A 21,695-nucleotide genomic window follows, 5' to 3' on the forward strand; every position below is an offset into this window, starting at 1 on the left:
GAGAATTTTATATGTGCTGCTTCAGGATGTATATATATATCTATAGAGCCTACTTCTGGGATCCCACCCACATAGACGCGTTTAGGCGGCCCGGAAGGTGGCCAGGAACTTCACCAGTTCAGAGGTCCTCACCCACAGTACACCGGTTATAACGGCTGGAGGGCCTCGCGGTGCACCACAAAAGGCAAGTAGTCCAAAGCTGGCTGAAGGAGGAAATGGGGAAAAGCCAACCCACAAGATAGAAATGCTCGCTAGAGCCACACACACTCACACTTTTAATTCCCTGAGCTAAATTGCGCTCTTTACACTGAGGTCTGGAAAATTTTCCTCTAAGTCAGTTCGCTGAAAACACGCGTGTCGACTCACGTGTATTCACACGAACCGGGTTATGCCCGCATATTCTCCACCAGTAAACTGTTACCAGAACTGCTCTTTATTATAATGGGGAATTAGCTGCAGCAGTCTGTAACTATTAATATTAAGCGAGGATCATAACCTATGTTTACGGAGGTCCCGATCCCAGACACTCTAGTGAAAAAGAGGCAGACAAGGAGTAAGGTCCAAACACGTGTATTGAGTGTAGCGTAAGCCTAGCTTGCACAATCATACAAAGAACATACAAGGTCTAAGAAATACAGAGTAGGAAATACAGAGACGTTCGCACTAGCTGGTTCCCAACGATGATAGGGGGAATACTCACTTATCCTGGAGCGAAGCAGAGACGCAGCAGCGAGGGTGGCCCAATGCCAGCACTGGGACCACAGACGGACAGCAAGGAGGTCTGGATAGGGAATGGCCTGAGCCACGGGCAGCAAGGGGGGGGTCTGGATAGGAATGGCCTAAGCACCGAGTGGTCTGGGAGACCAGCTTAAATACCCCCAAACGTACCCTGGGGCTGGTGCTGTACTTGGTGGTTCTCACAGATTAAAACAAAGGGTCTAATGGGCTACTGAATGGCTTGGATGGGCCACTTTGGTAATCAGATCGTGATAAGTGACACCTCAGGAAGAGGGGACAAAAGAGGGAGGGGGAAATCCAAGTGGGCTGAAAGGATGTTCCAGCGGACAGGGCTTGTCCTGATGTCATCAGCTTTGGAATGCGGAGGTTTCTTTGAGATGCATTCTTTAAGTGCTTGGGATGGTCGGCACTTAGTTCCTTCTCCGGGGCGGCTCCTAAGATATGCAGAGCGGGGCGAGGGGCTCTCGCTGCGGACGTGGTGTGTCCGCTTCACCGAAATGGCTTCTCAAAGCAGTCTTCCTCCCAGGGTCTTCTGGCTGCCTGAGAACATGGATGCCGGCTGGGCATAGCTGGGGCTGGATAGCAGGCTGCCCGGTAGCGAGGGCAAGCTCGGCGACCGGCTCGCGGGAGGCTCCAGGCGGGAACTGACCAGGGAGCGCCTAGCCAGGCTCGCTGGAGGTTTCCCCGGCAGGCGCCCGGCTGCTAGCAGCGGCTTGGGCCCATATGAGGCAGGCTTCCATGGAGGCAGCGGGAACAACACTTTAAAACACAGTCCAAAGCAGGGGACAGGTACGGTCCGTGGCAGATGGCAAAGCAGGCACGGGGAACACTTGTAACACAGTCCAAACACACACTGGGAAGTCCAGATACAGGTCAGGGCAGGGCTGCCCAGAAAGAGAGTCCTTTTGTGCAGTTACCCAAACATGGAGTCAGTAAACTACACAGTCTATTGCAGCAGCAGGGTAATTGACACGCAGGCAGGAAACTGACACGTGTACCAGAACACACACGTGCAAAGCAGTCTTTGGTGTAGCAGTAAAACAGCAACGCAGGAAACTTTAGCACAGTTCATGGCAGGCTTCAAAGCAGGGGAGGGGGCCTACTTGGCAACACTAGTGTGTGAATGTGAGCTCATAATTTACAGTTTAAGGATATTTCTTAGTTGTGATGTGACCTTCCATAACAACTACATTTTCAGGTTTTTTTCACCTAGATGTGAGTCTGCCTTGCGCTCGCTGTGTGGGCATTCCATCCCGATCCAAGCCAAGCTGCTGTTCTCCACACTTCCTGCTCATCCAAAGCATGGCTTCCTTGTGCTTCTGCTTCCCCCCCCCCCCACATTCCCTTCCTGTTAGACAGGCACTGTTTTCAAACAAAAATATAGTTGTATATTTGAAAATACATCCATCCCTGAAAAGTGAGTAATTTTTTGTTAGTGGCCCCTTCATTTTTCTAAATGGCCACTGCTATCCTATGCATAACTAGGTTTGCCAGGTCCCTATATCCTCCTGGTGGGAGAGGGGACCTTGCATGCCTCCTGGCTCCTTGGAGTCTTTTCCACATGCATGCATCTTGCATGCATGTGCTCCTGGCACTTGTGTGATGACATCACTTCCAGGAAGTGATGTCATCTCACCAGCCATGTGTGTACTCCCACATTTTGCATGAGGCAAATTCAGCCCTTTGGGACAAACAATGTTCCCAGCAAAGCATGGGAGCACACCTGCAGATGGTGTGACCACAGCACTTCAGGAAGTGACGTCGTTACTCTCCATTGGGAGTGCATCTGGTGCGCGCTTTCCCTGGTGGCCTGCTGGTGGCAGGCAATCGCTAAGGGGTTTCCCGCCGATCATAGCAGATCAAACCTTGAGAGATTGCCCACCATCAGTGGGCAGTTGAGAATCCTAGGTATGAAGGCATGATGAGATCCTGAGCCTTGTTGATGTATGGGGGAAGAATACTTTCAGAATAAACTAAACCAGAGGCACAAAAATATAAATGTTTCCCTTCCTATGGTGCCTATAACCTCACTAGAAAAGGGTAATCTCTTAATGTTCAGCTTCTGCAGTTTGGTGAAAAAAGTTGTAAGAGAGCCTCTCCATTATCAAGCTCACAGCTGTGAGCAGACAAACCTTCAGGCTTGTTATTCTGTTGTCAGTTTACTTGCAGTAGTTGGACCAGGGCTCAGCAACTGTAATGCAAAAGGAGCCATCTTATGAAACAGAAACCTCATTTCTTCTCAAAGAGGTAGAAAAGCATAGCAAAAGCTGTTGTGTATTTTATGAGATATAATGGACAAGGTCTTCATGACACTGATAAAATGGTTCCAGTAAGAAAAGCATATCAGGTGGAAGTGGTATCGACTCCTGTAGTTACCATGTTCCTTAATGTCCTAGCTAGCACTTAGACAAATTAGAAAAAAGGTCTGACATGCATCTGGTAGTAAGGGTTTCCTATTAATCAGTTCTTTAGTATTTATTTTAGTTATTTATTTATGTCATGTATAGTCCACCTTTCTCACTGAGACCCAAGGCAGATTACATAGTATAAGATTAGTACAATCAGTATCAAGTACATTTCAATACAATATCAAGGACATTTCCATAAACAATGCTATAGGGCAAACAGATACAAGTCTAAAAGACATAGTATTAGCAAGAATCCAATACGGAGTAGAAAAAATACTGAAGCAGAACATAATCAGTTCTAGGACTAACATTAGACAACATGGAACACAGGTGGTACATAGGAGTACATATTTGCTAAGGCAATGGTTTCCCTTAGAAATAATAATAACAGCAACAACAACAACAACATTCGATTTATATACCGCCCTTCAGGATGACTTAACACCCACTCAGAGCGGTTTAAAAAGTATGCTATTATTGTCCCCACAACAAAACACCCTGTGAGGTGGGTGGGGCTGAGAGAGCTAGAAGCTGTGAGTGACCCAAGGTCACCCAGCTGGCTTCAAGTGGAGAAGTGAGAAATCAAACTCGATTCTCCAGATTAGAGTCCTGCACTCTTAACCGCTACACCAAACTGGCAAGAAGTGTACACTACTTGCCAATCTCTTATTACGTTTTTTCTTATCAGTGCCAGGGCAGCTTTGAGGATCCATTTTTTTCCAGCCAGCTTTTAACTTCAAGTTTTAAAAAGGTGTGTCTATATGGGAATTTCTGCTGCTTTGAAGTTGTTAGTTTTGTGTGTGTGGAAGAAATTCTCCCTTACCTTGCTGTATTAATGATGTTTTTAATATAATGTAATTGCTACCATTGTTTTATTTTGTGACGTGTATTACTGTGTTGTGCTCCACTCTGAGCCCGCTTGCAGGGAGAGTGGACTAAAAATATAAATAAATAAAAATATTTAAAGCAACAGATAATATGTAAGGCAATATAGTGATGAAGTTTATGGTCCCTAACTCATTAGCGAAGCATCTGAGACCCCATCTCTGATTTATATACCACCTTGAGGGCCCTAATTGGATGGAAAGATGGGATAAAAATACTTTAAACAAAACAGCACAACCACACAGCTCTTTGGAATGGGTAAAGCACACTGCTCCTGTGCTTGACCTGCTGATAGAAACAGAGAATGTGGATAGAACATGATTTCACAGTTATGTGTGTAACACAGGCTCTGAAATAGCGGTCATGTAAGAGTGGGGAGGCCTACAATGACGTCTCAGAAATGTTTGTATTAGTGTTACCAACCTGCAGATCTAGAATTACAATTGATCTCCAGATAACAGAGACCAATCTCCTGGAAAAAATGGCTGATGGACTCTATGGCAGTATACCCTGTTGAGGTCCCTCCCCAAACCCCAAGCTCCCCAATAGGATTGCCAGGTCTCCTGACCCTCCCAGAGGGAGGGTGGGAACCTGGCAGTTACCAGGAAGATGTAATCATGTGTGCGCAAAATGCACTCCCTCGCAGCGAGCGCGATGACTTCACCTGACGGGGGGGGGGTATGCTGCCATGCTTCACAGGGGCCTGTTTGTGCCCTGTGAAGTGTGGGGCATGCCTTCTGCCTGGCGTGATAACATCATTTTAGGAGGTAACATTGTTGCAGTCGGCAGGAGAGTGCCCACTTGCGTGCTGACTTGGGAGGTTTTTTGCCTCCTGGGCCTGTTCCCCATCCATCCACCCCCCCCCCGCAGCCAGATGAGTGGCAGTGGGGGGCAGAGGCTGGGAGCGGGAGATCCCCTCCCCCACTGAGACACCTGTCAGCCCTACTCCCCAGGCTGCACTCCCAAATCTCTGGGAATTTTCCAACCTGGAGTTGGCAGCTCTAGTATGTATGGAGCTGAACCTAATAGGCCTTAACTTGTAAATGTTTTGACAAGCTTCTTGTGTTTTTACATGACTTAAGCAAAAGGCATTGCATCTTGTGGCAATAAATGGTTTCAGTGTTTGTTTGTTTATTATATTTCTAATCCACTCTCCCAGCAAACAGGCTCAGAGCAGAATACAACATATATAAAATACACAAACATATTACTTTAAAAGCCAGATAAAAACATCAATAAATATGTAATAATGTGATTGGTGTCACTCATTATTTATCTCAGCTTTCTTCAGATCCTATTGTTTTTAGAAGAAAATGAAATTAGGGCGTTGTAATCCTGCCTTTCCAATGTGCAGTTACATGTTGGCAGTTGTGAAGCTGTATACTCTCAGCTTATGCTATGTGAATTGTTATTATTATTTTTTCTTATTCATGAATGAGTGGATTTTATTAAACATGTTAATTGGATATGTAGCTATTTTAAGGACATTTTCATACACTTTATAAATGCATACAAGAAAAAATGTTGCTTAAAATTGTATAGTAGGACCCTATGGATGTTCTGCTAGTGGAAGTGGATCTTTACCCCATTCCCTTTCCCCTGGCAGTCCCCATTGTCTCTTAAAAAGCATTATTATTAGAGATTTTGGTAAGCTTGCAGATAAAAATCTACGTGAGTCCAGGGGGCTGCAGTAGGGAATCAGGTATAATTCCATATATATAGTTCTGTTGTATCTTCAGTATGTATATCTGTACTATACTTTGCAATCATGGAAAATCCCTTAGGGCACTTACTCTTAGGATAGCCAGCTTCCAGGTTGTGGCTGGAGATCTCTTGGAATTACAACTGATCTCCAGGCCATAGAGATCAGTTCCCCTGGAGAAAATGGCTCGTCTCTATGGCATTACACCTTGCTGAGGTCTCTCCTATCTTCAAACTCTGCCCTTTCCAGGCTCTACCCTCAAAATATCCAGGAATTTCTCAACCAGGAGCTGGGAGCCCTAGTTACAGTGCAGGGGAACAATCTTCTAAGTCCACTAATTTCAATGGATTTAAAAGGATATAACTATTCTTAGGATTGCACTATAAATAGCTCACTTTGTTTCCAGCTTTGACTTCATTGCACATCTTCACCTCTGTGTTATCTTGGTACGTTTTGTGATACTACTATCTTGTAAAATGTCACTTACTGCATTTATTCCATTGATTGATTTCTCTGTTCTTCAGATGCTTATGGCACTTATCCTGTAGTAAAGGAGTGGTTTGTCTATGCTGGGAATTCCCTGCAGCAGCCAGATCTGGTACAGCCCAAAGAACTCCCAGGTAAAATCATCTTGTACTGAAATTTGAAGTAAATATATTTGAAAATGCTTGTTAAAATATGCCATATATTTTAATCTATTTTGGTTTTGGAGATCTAAATAAAGTATAGCCAGTCAAAATGGCTTAAAATGCCTTCAAGGTAACATATACATAAAACAGCAAAATACCATAACATTTCAAATATTAAAAAACAAAATAGCATTACAATGATTAAAATGCAGAGCAACCCACACCATTTTCCAATAAAACTTCCAAAAGGATCTGGACAGAATCTGTTTGTGTATATTTATATTTAATAATCATGCATGCATAGTGCAGCTCAAAAAATCTGCACAATGGGGCCACCTGTGGCTAAAGTATATCTTTCTTTAAACCCAAGTGAAATTAAAAAAAATGTTGAAAAGAAACTAGAGTCGGTGGTTTAAATCCCCCCCCCCCACACACACACAAAGTGTATGAGTTTTTTTTAAAGTTGAGGAAGTATGTTGGGACTCAGGCTATCTGTAGCTGGTTCCAGCTTGCCCTTTACCTTCTTGTTTCCGCTCCACTTGCCAAGAAAGAAGCAGCTTAGCTGCAAATGGCCAGGTAGGGAAGGTGGGCAAGGGGAGGAAAAGGACAAGGTTAATTGGGATGGGTGGGCCAGGGACCACTAGAGTAGAATAGGGACAAGGGTGAAGTGGGAGGATAGAGAAGCAGCAACAGTGGGGAGAAAGATTGCAGACTTAAGCGGAACAAATGAGGACCAAACTAAACATGACAGCTTTCTTGTGGCCGCCACAGGACCACCATCACCATTTAAAAGTGATTTATAAATGCCCTAAGGGCCCGATCCTGATTGGGCCTGCAGCATGGCAGGCTGAGGCACTGTCCCCACCCCACCCCAATCAAGTGCCAAAACAGCTGCTGTTCCCACGGCTGTTTCAACAGTTGAAAAGGTGCAGGAAGGAAACAGGAGTGCCAGCCTGTGGGCTCCTTGCAGGATTTTAAAACCACTTTTAAATGGTGGCAGTGGCCCTGTGGGACCCACAAGGCAGCCCCAAGAATGCTGTCATATTTAGTTTGGCTCTGAGAAACAAGTTGGAGGAGGAAAATGAAGACAGCATGACTGGGGGAGAATCAGACAAGTAACTAGGGAAAGAAGCAGGGGCCAGCAAAAGAATGTGTCCTCTTTAAAAATAAATTTCCATGTGCTCTTTGGAATAAAATAACTGGCTTCATGCAGCTCAAAAGTGAATGAGCCTGCTGTGTCTCTGTACGGAGAGAATTTCACAGCAAAGGTATTGTGATGTCCTATGGAACTTTAGCCCCTTCTTCCAACCCTTAAAACATTTTTTTTAAAAGCAGGTAATAATTATTTAATAATTGCCAAATTCAAAGTTAAAGATATGTGCTACTAATTAATGGTTATAAGTAGGGGAAATTGTTTGAAATGAGAGTTTTTAAAATCTTGAGGGTGTCCTCACATAGGACTATACCTCCATAACTGCCTAGGTGCGTAGTGTATTTTCATTATACTTACAACCTGGGTGACCTTGGGCTAGTCACGGCTCTCTGGAGCTCTCTCAGCCCCACCCACCTCACAGGGTGTTTTGTTGTGGGGATAATAATGACATACTTTGTAAACTGTTCTGAGTGGGCATTAAGTTGTCCTGAAGGGCGGTATATAAATTGAATGTTGTTGTTGTTAAATGTAACTCTCTGCTGAATAATAAAATTCTAGTGGAATAACCTTAATATTCTGTTGAAGTAAAACTGCAGAACAGATTGTAAAATGTAACCTGTCATAAACTTTCATGAGACAGTCTCCTTTGGCAAGTGTATCCCATTGTCTTCTGTGAGACTGTTAAGAACCTGCTTAAATTACATGAACAGAATGTCAGATGTATATTGATGTTCAGCCAGCCAGTATACAGTTTGTTTTGCACATGGGGAATATGGCTTGTGCAACTATTGGTTGGCCATGATGATTGGGTACAATTGATTTCAGAACATGCTTCTCATCTCTCAGAAGAATTTTTTGTAAGGGAGTTCCCTTCTTGGGGAGATGCAATAGCACTGGTTGGTAAGTCTCTGAAGTTGCTTGTCAAACATACTCTGTGGGCTCAGTATTGTAAAGAATTTCAGCCAAAAATGATCTGGCAGCAAGTTCCCTACAAGTTCCTTCTCAACCATATTTGCTACTAATTCAATAATGAACAAAAACAGTTCTATTTCTGTGTAGACTAGTAAAGAAGAAGAGGACTTTCAAAGTTTATTTTTAGTGCTCTGTTCCAAAACAAATATTTGTCTTTAAATTTTGTAGTCCATATTTGTATGCTTTAAATTCGCTCTTGAAGCTTTTATTTTCCACAGCATGAATCTGCAGCTTACCAAATAAGGAGCTTGGCAGTGTGCTGCTTTTAAATTTAAAAATGCTATGCTGGGCTGCCATTATATTTCAAAGACAGACTGGTTAAAAAATGATAGGAACAGGCATTTAACATTCGTGTACTTGTTTTAAAAGGATTTTCAGAGCATGATTATATTTGTGCCAATCTCTAGCTTCATACCTTTTCTGTTTTTCTTTAAAAGGAAATGAAGATATGCATTAAATCTTGCTCCACTGAAATGAGCAATTAGCCATTGTTTTCAATAGCACCACAGTTTTACTCTCTCTTCCGTTCAACATCTTTGATCAGTTCATGATACTGTCTGAAGTATATGGCATATGTTGCAGAAAGAATTAATTTGGATGATCAGTGAAGATGTAATGGAGGCCTGATTTATGAGTTGCTGGCAAATAACAGCCTTATATGATGTTGTATGGGCTGTCATGTTTCAAATGTGCTGTAAATTATTCAAAGCAGTTATGCTAAGCATACATAGCTTCGCGTAGGTCACAGCACATTTTTTAAAAACACTGATTATGTCTGAAATCACACAGGGAAACTCTTTTGCCTCACTAGCATCACCTTTAAATTGGAGCTAATAGTTAAATTTAAGTGCCTAGATGCAAGCAGTTGTCCTGTCCCATTTTTCTGCTGTGTTGAACTACCTTCTTATAGATGATTTGTATTTGCAGTGTGGTGGCCTGAAAGCCTCAGTGGCTGCAAATACGCCCACCCCTAAGCATGTGCCCAGAGAGCATACAGAGGAGAACCCTCTCCTCCATGTTCCTTCTATCTTACTCAAGCTATTGCCACAATATACACATTTCAGCATGAGTATGCAGTATACCTTCTATGCTGTACACAGCTGTCTGTTAGCCTACTCCCCTTGAGGTACTCAGGTGTGCACCTGGCACTTTACCTGATCAGTGGCTTTCAAGAATGACTCTGTAATCTCCTCTCTGCACAGGACAGTTGAGAGGCTGCAAGCACAATACCACTGCTGAAGAAAAATGAAAGATGTATCTGAGTTTTGCTAAAGACTAGCATATTTCACTTATCCTTAATTTATTTGCTTTTCACATCTTTTTCTCTTCCACTTTTCTCCCTTGCTTGTTATTTAAGGAGGCTGCTTGGATAAACATCATGGGAATTCTGACTAGACATACAAATTGGATAAGAGTGTGTGTGTGGGGGGGGGATACTATTTTTCTCTGTGTGTAAAATGTCAATAACATTTAAATTTTTAAAAAATATGCACTCCTATTTGACAAATAGCTGTCTGTGAGCATTACCATATATGGTGGAAGGACTGGTTCTGGCCTATAATTAATTCATGAGTAAGGTGGTATGTTCACTGTAAGTATGAAAAGTCAATAAATGATTCTGTATCCAACTAGACAGTGGTTTGAATCCTTCTGCATAAACCACTTTGACTGTAAGAAACCATACTATTTCTTAGTAGGGATTTAATTAATGCAATAAATTCAGTAACTGCAGTTTTAAAGAATCAAGATTTAAATTTTTTAAAAAAAGAATTTTATTTAAAGAAAAGAAAATATAGTAAAGTAAGTGCATAGTATAAAAGTTATGCAGATTCTAAATTAGACATCAAATTGAGAGTTATACCATCTTATACAAACAATAAGTATATGAACAGTACAGTTATAATAGTTTTGGGAGTAAAATAGCAATACATTTAAGTTTCTTTGACCTGATAAACAAAACGTTACTTATTTGACTTCCCTAAATCTAGATACGTAGCATTTCTCCTTCTCTTCCCTTCCCTCCAAGCTTCTATTCAATTAGGTTAGCTTAGCCTACGTAATCAAAAAGAAATCCTTCCGTTTTTTCCAGAACTCGGTTATCGGTCTGTTTTGTAAGTAGGTGGTCAATTTGGCCATTGAGGCGTATTCGTGAATCTTCTCTCTCCACTCTAGGAGACCAGCCCAAGCATCAGTTTTCCATCTTCCTGCGACTAGCACTCTCGCTGCCGTCACCATGTAAAATATTTAACAAGGGATTAAAATATTTGACAAGGATTTTGATATTCTTGTGGCGCTCTTGATTTAGGAAATATATTTTGTGTTCACAAATTGTGTTCACAAAATCTGTGAGAATCACCAGTATTAGCCAGACAGATGTTTAAACTCTGGAAAAATAACTGGTTAAAAACCCTTGATGTGGTTGCCAGGTTTATTCCTTATCAGTAGAGTTGATCCCATTTGAGTCTTTATTCCTTTAACTTTTCATCTCTAACATCTTTACTTGGTCTTTCAGAGACAAGGATTTTAGAAAATTATTTGAGAAACCCAAAGGAGAACCAAAGAATTGGTGCTCAAATCCCCTTCTTCCAGGAGGAGAGTTTTGTCATTCACAGTACAATAGGGCTTGCACTAATACAGGTAGTCCTGTTTATCTGAGAGTGCAACTCTATACACTTATACCTCTTCTAAACCCATTTACATCAGTAGATTTAGAAGGGCATAGATCTGCTTTTGGCTTGCACTGACTACAAACCTATGAATGCTTTCCTGAGAGTAAGCCCCAGTAGTAACATAGAACATACTTCTGAATAGACCTACTTAGGATTGCTTTCATGAAATAATTAGAGATGATGCAATAATTTGATAAGCTATTAAGTGCATAAAGCAACCAGTACTTTGACAAGAGTGGAAGTTCTTATAATCCCTACTTCTATAGAGCAGTATAGTCTGAAAATACATTAAATGTTTTATTTAGACAATTTCTTTGCTGCTCTGCTCCAGAGAACCTTCATGATGATGACAACAAACAGAATATTTATTCTCTGTTGTGTTTGTCCTTGGGCAAAAGCACCCTTTTGTTAATGAGTCTTGTTTGCTAAACAAACTCTTCTTTCATCCGGTATTTGACACCTCAACACTCTAATCCTTCATAGTAGCCAAGTGGCTCACACAAAGGAATGCAGCTCCTGTTTATAATAAAGAAAATGTGCTACCAAACGCAGTTTACTCCTTAAAACTGTTATCTTTGTTAAAGACCACATCAAATTTGTTTTACAGCAGGAATTTGTCTTAGTATGGCTTGCTAGGTATTTGCAGTTCACACTCAGTATTACTCATTTTGACAGCACCTTAAAGACTAGTAAGTCAAGCTCCAAGCTAATACCCTGGAAAACCTTGTTGGTCTTTGCTACTGGATTCAAACCCTGCTCATCTACTGCAGACCAACACTGCTACCCTTCTTAATCTTCATTTTGACGGTCGAAGGAAAGTAATGCAGCAAACAGATTTCACCCTTTCTGAATTGGCAACAAGATAGATGAGATGAGGAGATAAAAGGGAATCTAGAAATAATGCTCACAACCTTGTAAGTTCTAGGATGCATTATGGCTTTGCATACTTTAATACTTGTTACTTAGAAAATAGAGTAACAAATGAGTACCCTTGATTTCGGATTGTATAAAACTGTGAAATGGAGCCATAATTTTTGTAATGCAGAACACCCTACAGTACCAGCCCTGGGTTTGGGGCAATGCTTGGGCAAGTTAGCCTCAGAGGGTCCCACACATTTGTCTTCTCCCTCTTCACCCAATCTTCATCCTTCTCATTACACCTGTCATTTGTCACTCAAGAGTAGGCAAAGTAGCAAGGCAATGATTGGCAGTGGGATCCCTGATGGATTGTGGGCCTCAGCATCTGCCTGAGGACGCTCTATGAAGATATGATCATCTGGTAATGAAGAACACAAAATTGTGTCAACCAGCAGTTTTTGACTCTTGCAGAAATAATCGGTAGGCACACTGAATACCAAATCTGCTGGAACTCCTCTGTTTCAGAGGAAGACACTGGTGCTCAAGCACATCCCTTTGTACACATGAATCCACTGCTGCTTTTGAAATGGATGGGATCGTGTGAGTGTCCTGTGCGCTTCATGTTTCCGATTCGGGTAAAATTCCTGAATTGGACCTGATCCGTAAAGATTCGGAAATCCTGAATCAAAGCTTTCCAAAGCATTCATAATGCATCGGAAAGCTTCGGGGCCAAGTTTAAAGGGCCCCTTTCCTGCTGCTTGCAAGCAGCAGGGCCTTTTAAACACCCCCCAGCCCCAGCCACTCACCCCCACTTACCTTGGCCCTGCTGTTGGTGGTGGAGGTGGCATCGGCAGCAGCGGTGGCTCCGGCCCTCCCCGCTGCCCTGTGGGGCCGCAGAGCAGCTGAGAAAGCCCTTCCTGCCCCTCAAATGGCCGTCGTGTGGGCCATTTGAGGGGCAGGAAGGGCTGGAGGAGGAGGCTCCAGCCTTCCCCCCCCGGCCTGCAGGCCCAGAGGAGGTGGTGCAGTGGCAGAGGAGCTGGCTCCGGGCCATCCTGGCCTTGCACAGGCTGCGGCGGTGGCAGAGAAGCTAGCTCCGGGCCATCCAAGCCTTGTGTGTACTGCTACCGCTGCAGTGGCAGTGGTGGTGGCGTCCTGCCACCCAGCTGATCACCCTCCCCCTCTCCCTGCCGGCCAGGTAAGTGGGGGGTTGGGGGATGCCCCAGGGGGTGTGGGAGGGAGGGTGGGGGTTGCTCCCCCTCACTTCAGTATGTTCCAAATCTTTACAGAGCATATTGAAGCGAGTAAATACCAGAATTCCAAAGCGGCTTGCCACTTCGGAATTCTGGTATTTCTGATTTCCTCCCCCGCTTTGGGTAAACCCGAAGCGGGAAACTTGAATCTTTTCGGGATGCACACCCCTATTAGAGGGCATACACAACCACTTATTTAGGGGAAGACTGTAAAAAGCAGGACACATGGAGAAGCACAAATCTTTTCTATCGAGCTGTACTTTAAAAGCATACATTAAGACTTGGGATGGAATCCTGCAGCCTGCACAAGCAGAGAGTAAGGGGTGAAGTGACTTTCATTAGGGGTTGGTTTGATTTCCTTTACCCAGACCAGGAATCTCTTTGATAAGCAGGAGCAGGGCCAGCCCAACATTTTTGGTGCCCTAGGTGGCCTGTGACTTTGGCACACACACACAGTACCATGTCTGGAACATGGGGCTGGATAGTGTGAAGCCAACGACTGCCTACTCTTTCTTCCTCCCTCATTCCATCAGGGGGGCTGGGGATGCAGGCTAGGTGAGCATGCTGTGGCCTCCAGCGCTGTCATGGATCATGTGGTGCACCAAGGTAGGTGGTGCCACCTAGGACTATCCCTTGCTGCGATTCTTCAAGCCCTGACCAGGACCTGTCCTGCCCTTAATACCCCCAAACCCTGGGCCTGATGGATGAGCTGGCTGTGAGCACAAGCAGAGCCACTGTGGAGGCCTGAAAAAGAGTGGATGGCTTGGGCTGTTGCATACTGTAACATGAGGCACAAAAGGGTCTCTACTTAAAGAAAAGGGCCTGTAAAAATCTCGCCTCTAGCTATATTTCAAGTGCTAAGGCAACATATTGTGAGTTACTAGACTCTGTGCTTCTGAGAGGGCTTGTGCAGAATTTGGATTGTGGCTCAGAATATGTATGAGAAGGAAGCGAAAGGATCAAGCCTAGATCTTTGTTAAGCATAACGTTAGATGATAAACTCTTTATATGCAAATGCATTTTAAGTTGCTTAGATCTTTCAGCCCTGTAATCCTGTGTCACCATAAGATGCATTTTTTCTACAGAAATTTACAAGCTCCAGAATAGTTGCTTATCATCAAAGGTGCAGCATTTCTTATATTTTTTACTAAATAGTCTCATTAATATTTTTGCTGTAATGCTTGTAAGCTTAGACGTGAATAATTGTTCCTTGTTCAAGCTTGGTGGGCAAAAACTGTTGCATCTTGTTTCTACAGTGACTAAAATGAAGCATTTTTTTCTAGGTGGTACTCCTAGCCTGAGAATACTTTGGCTCAGCAGGGGACCAGAGGCAGATAAGCTCCGCCATTGCACATTTCTGGCATGTTTTCAGCTTCAAGATGCAGCAGAAGAGCTTCAGGCTCTGGACGCTTCTGTTGCCGTTGTCTGTACCTTGTTGATATATCTTGCTTTGCAGGTAACGAACGTTCTAATTTTCTAATAAACTTTCATAGCTCATATCTGCAGTGGATTACCATCAGTTACCAATATATCTCTTAATATATTAAACCAATGATAACTACTTCCTTCCTTCATGATCAAATTTCCATTGGTTTTAGGTTTTTCACTAAGGAATAGCAAAAAAATGCTAGCAGAGGTCACCTCAGATGAAATTCTCCTGAATTTCAAAATCTTGTCTTGCAGAATAACAGAGGCTACTTATTTTAAATTTCTTCTTAGGTGCCTGGAATTATTTGTACAGGTTTCTGGATTGTGGCCATGTGAAATTATAAGCCATAATCTAGTGATAAAATAACAAGACATACAATAATGTCCATTCAATGTTCAAAGCACTGTGCACAATTATCTTGTTGTCAGGTAAGGCAATATCATTATCCCTGGTGTGAAGATGTCACCCTGTCCTGCCCCTCCACTGTCTCATCTGCCTGATGCCTCTGTTGATGGGGCTTGGAGCTGCTTCAGAAATGAGACGGGAAGAGGTGGCCATTACATCATTCCTCCTCCTCTTCCTGACTCTCCTTCACAACCTGGACTGGTGCCAAACTCCTTCTCATTTCAGTTCTCGGGGACCTTTTAAAAGCAAGGTGACAGCCTGTGCATGCCTTGGGACACTCCACTTGTGAGAGATGAGAAACTGCCAGTCATCAGGGCCACCTTTCCGCAGACCTTGCCTCCCAGATGCCACCAATCAGGTGTCGAGGCATGATTGTCTCTTATAAGCAGGACTGACTCTGGAACAGCCACGCACATGCCCAGTGTTTTCTCTCCCATCCTATGGCAGCTTCGAGGAAAGTCCCGAGATTTCTACACTGCCAGACGTCCGTACTCGATTGTTGAGCTGAAGCTAAAAGTGAGGAGCTTGCCTAAGGCCAGTTGGTGAATTCATGGCAGTGGTGAGATTTGAACTGGGGATATTCTGGATCACTATTCATTCTCTTCACCAGCATACCACACCAGATTCTAAACAACTGGAGTGGAGTGCTGTGGTCCAGTGCATATATGAGTTTCTGAATAAGTAGAGGAGACAGGGACTGAACACAACTTTGGAATGATGTGCACACAGAAACTTCCCCAATATTGACCAACATGGGGCAGTCCTAGGTTGCCTAGTTTCTCATCAGGCGTCTGTTTGCTGAGTTACTCTCCTTGCTGAGCCTCTCACTGCCTAGGAAACTAAAACCAGACAATGAAGCACCAGAATTACCATCAGATCAAAAGATGCACAATCATTTAGGAATATCAGAAATAATTCTGTTCAGAGGAAGCACTTGTGATATTAAATTCCACAGCTGTAATCAATATCATGCAAAAAAAAAAAAGATGAGCCTGGTGCAATTTAAAGATGAGCAAATGTTTATTCCAGCATACATTTTTGTGGACTAGAGATTCCTTCCTCAGATGCATAAATTGTTCAGCTCTGACCTTGACGAGTAAAGTTCTGATTGTGCATCCCTGATCATGGGGAGGCAGGTGCTCTCTGCTTTTGCTCAGGGGTACTTTCAGTTCATCTTCGTTCTTCTGTGCCTCCACACATGGGGACTGCGCAGGCGCAGGCCAGCCGCCGGAGAATTTTCTAGAGCTTCCATGGCTCCGAAGGGGCCGTTTGTCGCGCGCCTCAGCGACCGTTTTCCCGCCCAAACGGTCACGTGATCCTCCAGCGACCAACGGCCCCTTCCCTCAGTTCTCTTCTTGCCGCCGCTTGGAGAGAACGTGAGCTTCGTTGCTCTGTGCTTTTGTGCTTCGTGCTTTATTCTGACTGATTGCTTGGCTTTTGACTTCGGACTTCGTGACCTCGACTATTCTTCGGATCTCGTTTGGACTTTGTTGTGGACTCGGTAATTTGACTCGGACTGTTTTTGACCTTCCTTTCGCGTGCCCCTGAAGATGGCCTCAAAGGCTCTCTTCAAGCATTGCCTCCAATGCCACACTAAAATGGCCAAGACCGATGGCCATGAACTGTGCCTGTTCTGTTTGGGGGAGACCCATAATGTAACGGCCTGTAAGATTTGCCAGGGCTTCACCAGCAAGGCCCGACAGGAGCGCAAGGCCCGTCTTAACTCCTCCCTGTGGCAGAAGGTCATGTCCGGAGGCGCCCCGTTGCCCTCCTCCAAGGCCGGCCCTAGCCCCTCTGCCGAACGGCATTCCAGAGCTGGCTCAGTGGCCTCCGCGAGGTCGGGGTCGAAACCGCGTCCCCCGAGTGCCTCGGCGTCGAGAGCGGCCTCTCCAGCGCAGGGACCGGTGCGGCCGCCCCGTAGCGCATCTTCCACCAGGTCGGATCCGAGACCGACATCGGAACCGAGGATCCGTCTACCGAGTCCCCGATCGGAACCGACGACCGGGTCGATTCCGGTAAAACCTAAGAGGTCGAGGCCGAGGTCCCCTTCGAAGGCGAGGAGCGCGTCGGTTCCGAGGTCTTCTTCGGAACCGGCGAAGAAGAAGAAGAAGACCAAACATCATCGGTCGCCGCATCCCGCTCCCCAGGAGGAGGTCATCGTGCTTCCTCACACGCCTTCCCCTCATCTGGATTCCCCCGAACCAGAGGAACTCGCCGTGCCAGTGCCGGATCCGATGGCCTTCGAGACGGTGCCCGCGGAATTCTCGTCGGGGCCGGAGCCGAGCCCGCGCCGTCGGATCCGACCATCGCCTGCTCTTCGGTCGCCGAGGCTGGAACCGAGCCCGTCTCCTCGTCGGAGCCGTCCTTCCCCTGCCCGTCCATCTTCACCAGCTGCCGGTCGTGAGCGACGTCGGTCTGGGGACAGTGTCCGATCGGCCCGGTCCTCTGCGTCCCGACATCGACAGGCCTCCTACCTCCCCTCGCCATACCATTGCCAGTGGGAAGGGGCACCTGCGGGTTTCTCCGTGTCGGAACCGAGGCCTTCGACATCGAGGTCGACGTGGGCTCCCCCTCCGCACCAGGTTCCGGAATCCCAGCTCGGTTCCGATGAGGAGGATGTGGAGAGCTTTGGCGGCTACCAGTCGGAGTCATGGTCCGAACCATCGCCAGCTGAGGAGCTAGTGCCATCTGCGGACTCGCCATTCGAGGACCTCCGCATCTACGCCGACCAGATGGCACGGATGGCGAAGGCTCTCGAGATGGACATCTCCTCGGCAGTCCCCCAGACCAAGGACAAGCTCCTCAAGCGTATCTATGGGGATAATCCGGCGTATGTTGGCTTCCCCATGCTCGAGGGTATTGAGGAGATTGTGGAGAAGGTATGGCAGGTGCCCTGCGATCAACCTCCAACATCCAAGCGCATCGAGCAGCTTTACAAGATTAAGCAGGGTACCTGGCCGGCGTTGGTGAAACACCCTCCACCTTCCTCCCTGGTCACAGAGGAATTCAACCCCCGACGATCGGGTCACTCCTCGGTGCCTGCCGATAAAGAGGGCAAGAAGCTTGATGCCATGGGCAGGCGCCAGTACATCGTCTCTTCGCTGGGTCTGAGGATTGCCAACTACCAGACCATCATGGCAGGGTACCAGCTGTACCTCTGGGAGAAGTTGGCATCCTATACCCGGGACCTCCCTCCTGAGCAGAGGGCGGTGGTGTCCCTGCTGCAAACAGAGGCTGTCCGGCTGTCGAAACAGCAAATGAACGCAGGGAGCCACGCTGCTGACACTGCTGCTAGGGGGATGGCTTCGGCGGTGGTCCTCAGGCGCCACTCCTGGTTGCGGTCTACGGCCCTGTCCCAAGAGGTGCGTTCCAGAGTGGAGAGCATGCCATTTGAGGGGGACTCGCTCTTTTCCAAAGCGACCGACGAGACCCTGAAGAAAAAGAAGGAGGACCGGCAGACGGCGCGGTCTTTGGGTCTGGCTCCAGCGGACAAGCCCTCCTCCAGGTCACGGTACGCTCCCCGATCTGGCCCTTACCATTACCAGGGCAGATACCAGCAACAGCGGCCGGGCTACCAGCAGTATCCTGCCTACCAACAGCGGCCCTACCCTCCCGCACAACAGCAGAGGAGGCGTCGGCCCTTCAAGCCTCGTCCGGCACAACAACCGGCCCAGCAGAAGGATCAGCAGGGCACCGGGAGGCAGTACTGACGGGTCACGCCAGCCGTATCCCCGAACTTTTCGGACAGACTTAGTCCGCTCCTCTCTGAGTGGGAGTCAATAACATCTGACTCATGGGTCTTAACTATTGTTGAGCTGGGATACGGGCTGGAATTTGTTGAGCTGCCCAGATGCAGTTCACCCCTGACAGCTGTCAATAACACTATGGCCGAGCTGGATGCGGAGATCGTGTCGCTCTTGGCCAAGGGTGCTGTGGAAGAATTGCCCTGTGAGGACTCTGTAAAGGGATTCTTCTCTAGGTTCTTCCTGGTCCCTAAGAAGGATGGGGGCTTACGTCCCATCTTAGATCTGAGGGACCTTAATGCCTTCCTCAAGGTGACCAAATTCAAAATGGTAACGTTGGCGGCTGTGATCGCCTTGCTGAAACAGGGGGATTGGTTTGCGGTTCTTGACTTAAAAGACGCATACTTTCACGTGGGCATACGGAAGGAGCACAGGAAGTACCTGAGCTTTGTTTACCGGCAACGGGTTTTCCGGTATAAGGTGCTCCCCTTTGGCCTGTCCACTGCCCCACGAGTGTTCACTAAATGTGTGGCCCCTGTGGTTTCCTTCCTACGGGAAGAAGGCTGTACCATCTTTCCGTACCTCGATGACTGGCTCATCGTGGCTGAATCGGAGTCTAGGCTGGTGCAGGACATTGGCTTGGTACTTAGCACTTGCCAACGCCTGGGGCTCCTGGTGAACTTGGAGAAATCCAAACTGGTGCCCAACTGCAAAGTGTCCTACATTGGTGCACTGTTAGACTCTGTGGAGGGTAAGGCTCTGCTCCCTTTGGAGAGGGCTCGGTCCCTAAGGGGTCTAGTGTCCATGTTTAAAAGGAACCGATTCCAGTCTGTGCGCACTATTCAGTGCTTACTAGGGCATATGGCAGCGGCCACCTCTGTGGTGCCTTTCGCTAGGCTGCGTATGCGCCCTCTCCAGAACTGGTTTGTGCGGAGGTATGATGCTCTACTGCACCCTCCGTCCCTCAAATTCTCTATCCCGAGGGTCATCCTCTCCTCCTTGGACTGGTGGCTGTCTGATGACAACTTGTTTAGAGGGACCCCTTTCGGGTATCAACACCATGACATCACGGTTACCACTGATGCCTCTCTGATGGGATGGGGGGCTTACTGTGGTGATGTGTCTGTGCAAGATGTCTGGTCTGACAGGGAAAAGACCCTCCATATCAATGTGCTTGAACTAAGGGCCATTCGTTTCGCACTTGTGTCTCTTACAGCACTGCTGAGAAATCGTCAGGTCTTGGTGCAGACGGACAACACGACTGCCATGTACTACGTGAATCAGCAGGGGGGCACAGTGTCCATGGCCCTGTGCCGGGAAGCCACACTCACTTGGCAGTGGGCTATCAAGAACGGCGTGTCGCTCCGTGCTATACACGTGGCTGGGTCGGACAATGCCCGGGCAGATGCCCTCAGCAGGGTCCCTTTACTGGACCACGAGTGGGAACTGAACGTAGAGTGCGTTGGGCCGATCTTCCAGATGTGGGGTCATCCAGTGATAGATGTGTTCGCCACTGCGGCGACCACCAAGGCCCACACGTTCTGTTCCAGGGCAGGGAGCGACCCCCTCTCTATTGGGGATGCCTTCCAGTTTACGTGGACGCAGGGCTTGCACTACATGTTTCCTCCGTTCCCCTTGATTCCCAGGGTCCTGTGCAAGATAGAGGAGGACGGGACGGACTGCATTCTAGTGGCCCCCTTCTGGCCACGGCAGGTTTGGTTCCCGAAGCTCCTGCGGATGTCCCAACGGACGTATGTGAGTCTGCCCCCTCGGCAAGACCTTCTCCTAAACGGGAGCCTGGTCCACCACGATCCAAGGAAGCTGCACCTAACGGCTTGGCGGATCGTTCCTCCCCGATAGGCTTTACTGACGAGGTACAGAGGGTCCTCCTGAATGCTCGTCGGCCATCCACTAGGCGCGCTTATGCGGCCAAGTGGCGCAGGTTTGAGCTCTGGGCACTTGCCAGAGGAGTGGTGCCTGACAACAGTCCCTTGGGGGTTGTGTTCGAGTATTTGTGCCACTTGCGTGGCCTGGGCTTGAAGGCTTCCTCCCTCAAGGTCCACCTGGCAGCGATATCAGCTGCTCACACCCGAGTTGAGGGTGCTACGGTGTTTTCTCACCCACAATCCCGCCAGTTCCTTAAGGGCATGTACAATCTTTACCCACCTGTGTCAGCGCCAGTGCCTCAGTGGTCGCTGTCCTTGGTGCTCTCACGTCTCATGTTGCCTCCATTTGAACCTATGGCTACCTGCCCCTTGGATATGCTATCCTACAAGGTAGCATTCTTGGTGGCCGTCACATCGGCCAGAAGGGTCAGTGAACTGTCTGCACTGCGGTCTGACCCTCCCTTTCTTGTGTTTCATCCCAACAAGGTGGTCCTGCGTCCCTGCCTTGAGTTCCTGCCCAAGGTGGTGTCCGCCTTCCACCTCTCGCAGGATATCTCACTGCCTGCTTTCTTTCCTCAACCCTCCTCTAAGGGGGAGAAGGCCCTCCATACCCTAGACTTGAAGAGGGCCCTAGCCTATTACCTGGATAGGACGAAGGGATTCCGCTCCAGTCCTCACCTGTTTGTATGTTTTGGGGCCAAGGACAAGGGTAGCAGGGCTTCCTCACAGACCCTGTCTAGGTGGATTGTGACGGCCATTAGCAAGGCCTATTCCCTGGCAGGGGTGGCTTGCCCGCTTCATGTCAGAGCCCACTCCACGCGGTCCCAAGCATCCTCTTCGGCACTCCTCAGGGGGGTGCCCCTGGTTAACATTTGTAAAGCAGCCACATGGTCCTCTGCAGACACTTTTGTCAGGCATTACGCCGTTGATGTCAATGCGGAGCAGGATGTATCTGTGGCCAAGGCTGT

The 21,695-nt window shown here is 46.9% G+C and overlaps 1 protein-coding gene across 1 annotated transcript in view; it reads left to right on the forward strand.

Moving 5' to 3' along the window:
• FAM120B (family with sequence similarity 120B) overlaps nucleotides 1–21,695 on the forward strand; it is a 92,003-nt gene that overhangs the window by 21,013 nt on the left and 49,295 nt on the right. Inside the window, exons 4-5 of the mRNA XM_054987765.1 lie at nucleotides 6,258–6,353; nucleotides 14,548–14,720. Of these exons, the coding sequence (XP_054843740.1) occupies nucleotides 6,258–6,353; nucleotides 14,548–14,720 (269 nt within the window). The remainder of the gene's footprint in view (nucleotides 1–6,257; nucleotides 6,354–14,547; nucleotides 14,721–21,695) is intronic.

Source organism: Eublepharis macularius, chromosome 1 (assembly GCF_028583425.1).
Source record: "Eublepharis macularius isolate TG4126 chromosome 1, MPM_Emac_v1.0, whole genome shotgun sequence".
Lineage (NCBI taxonomy): Eukaryota > Metazoa > Chordata > Lepidosauria > Squamata > Eublepharidae > Eublepharis > Eublepharis macularius.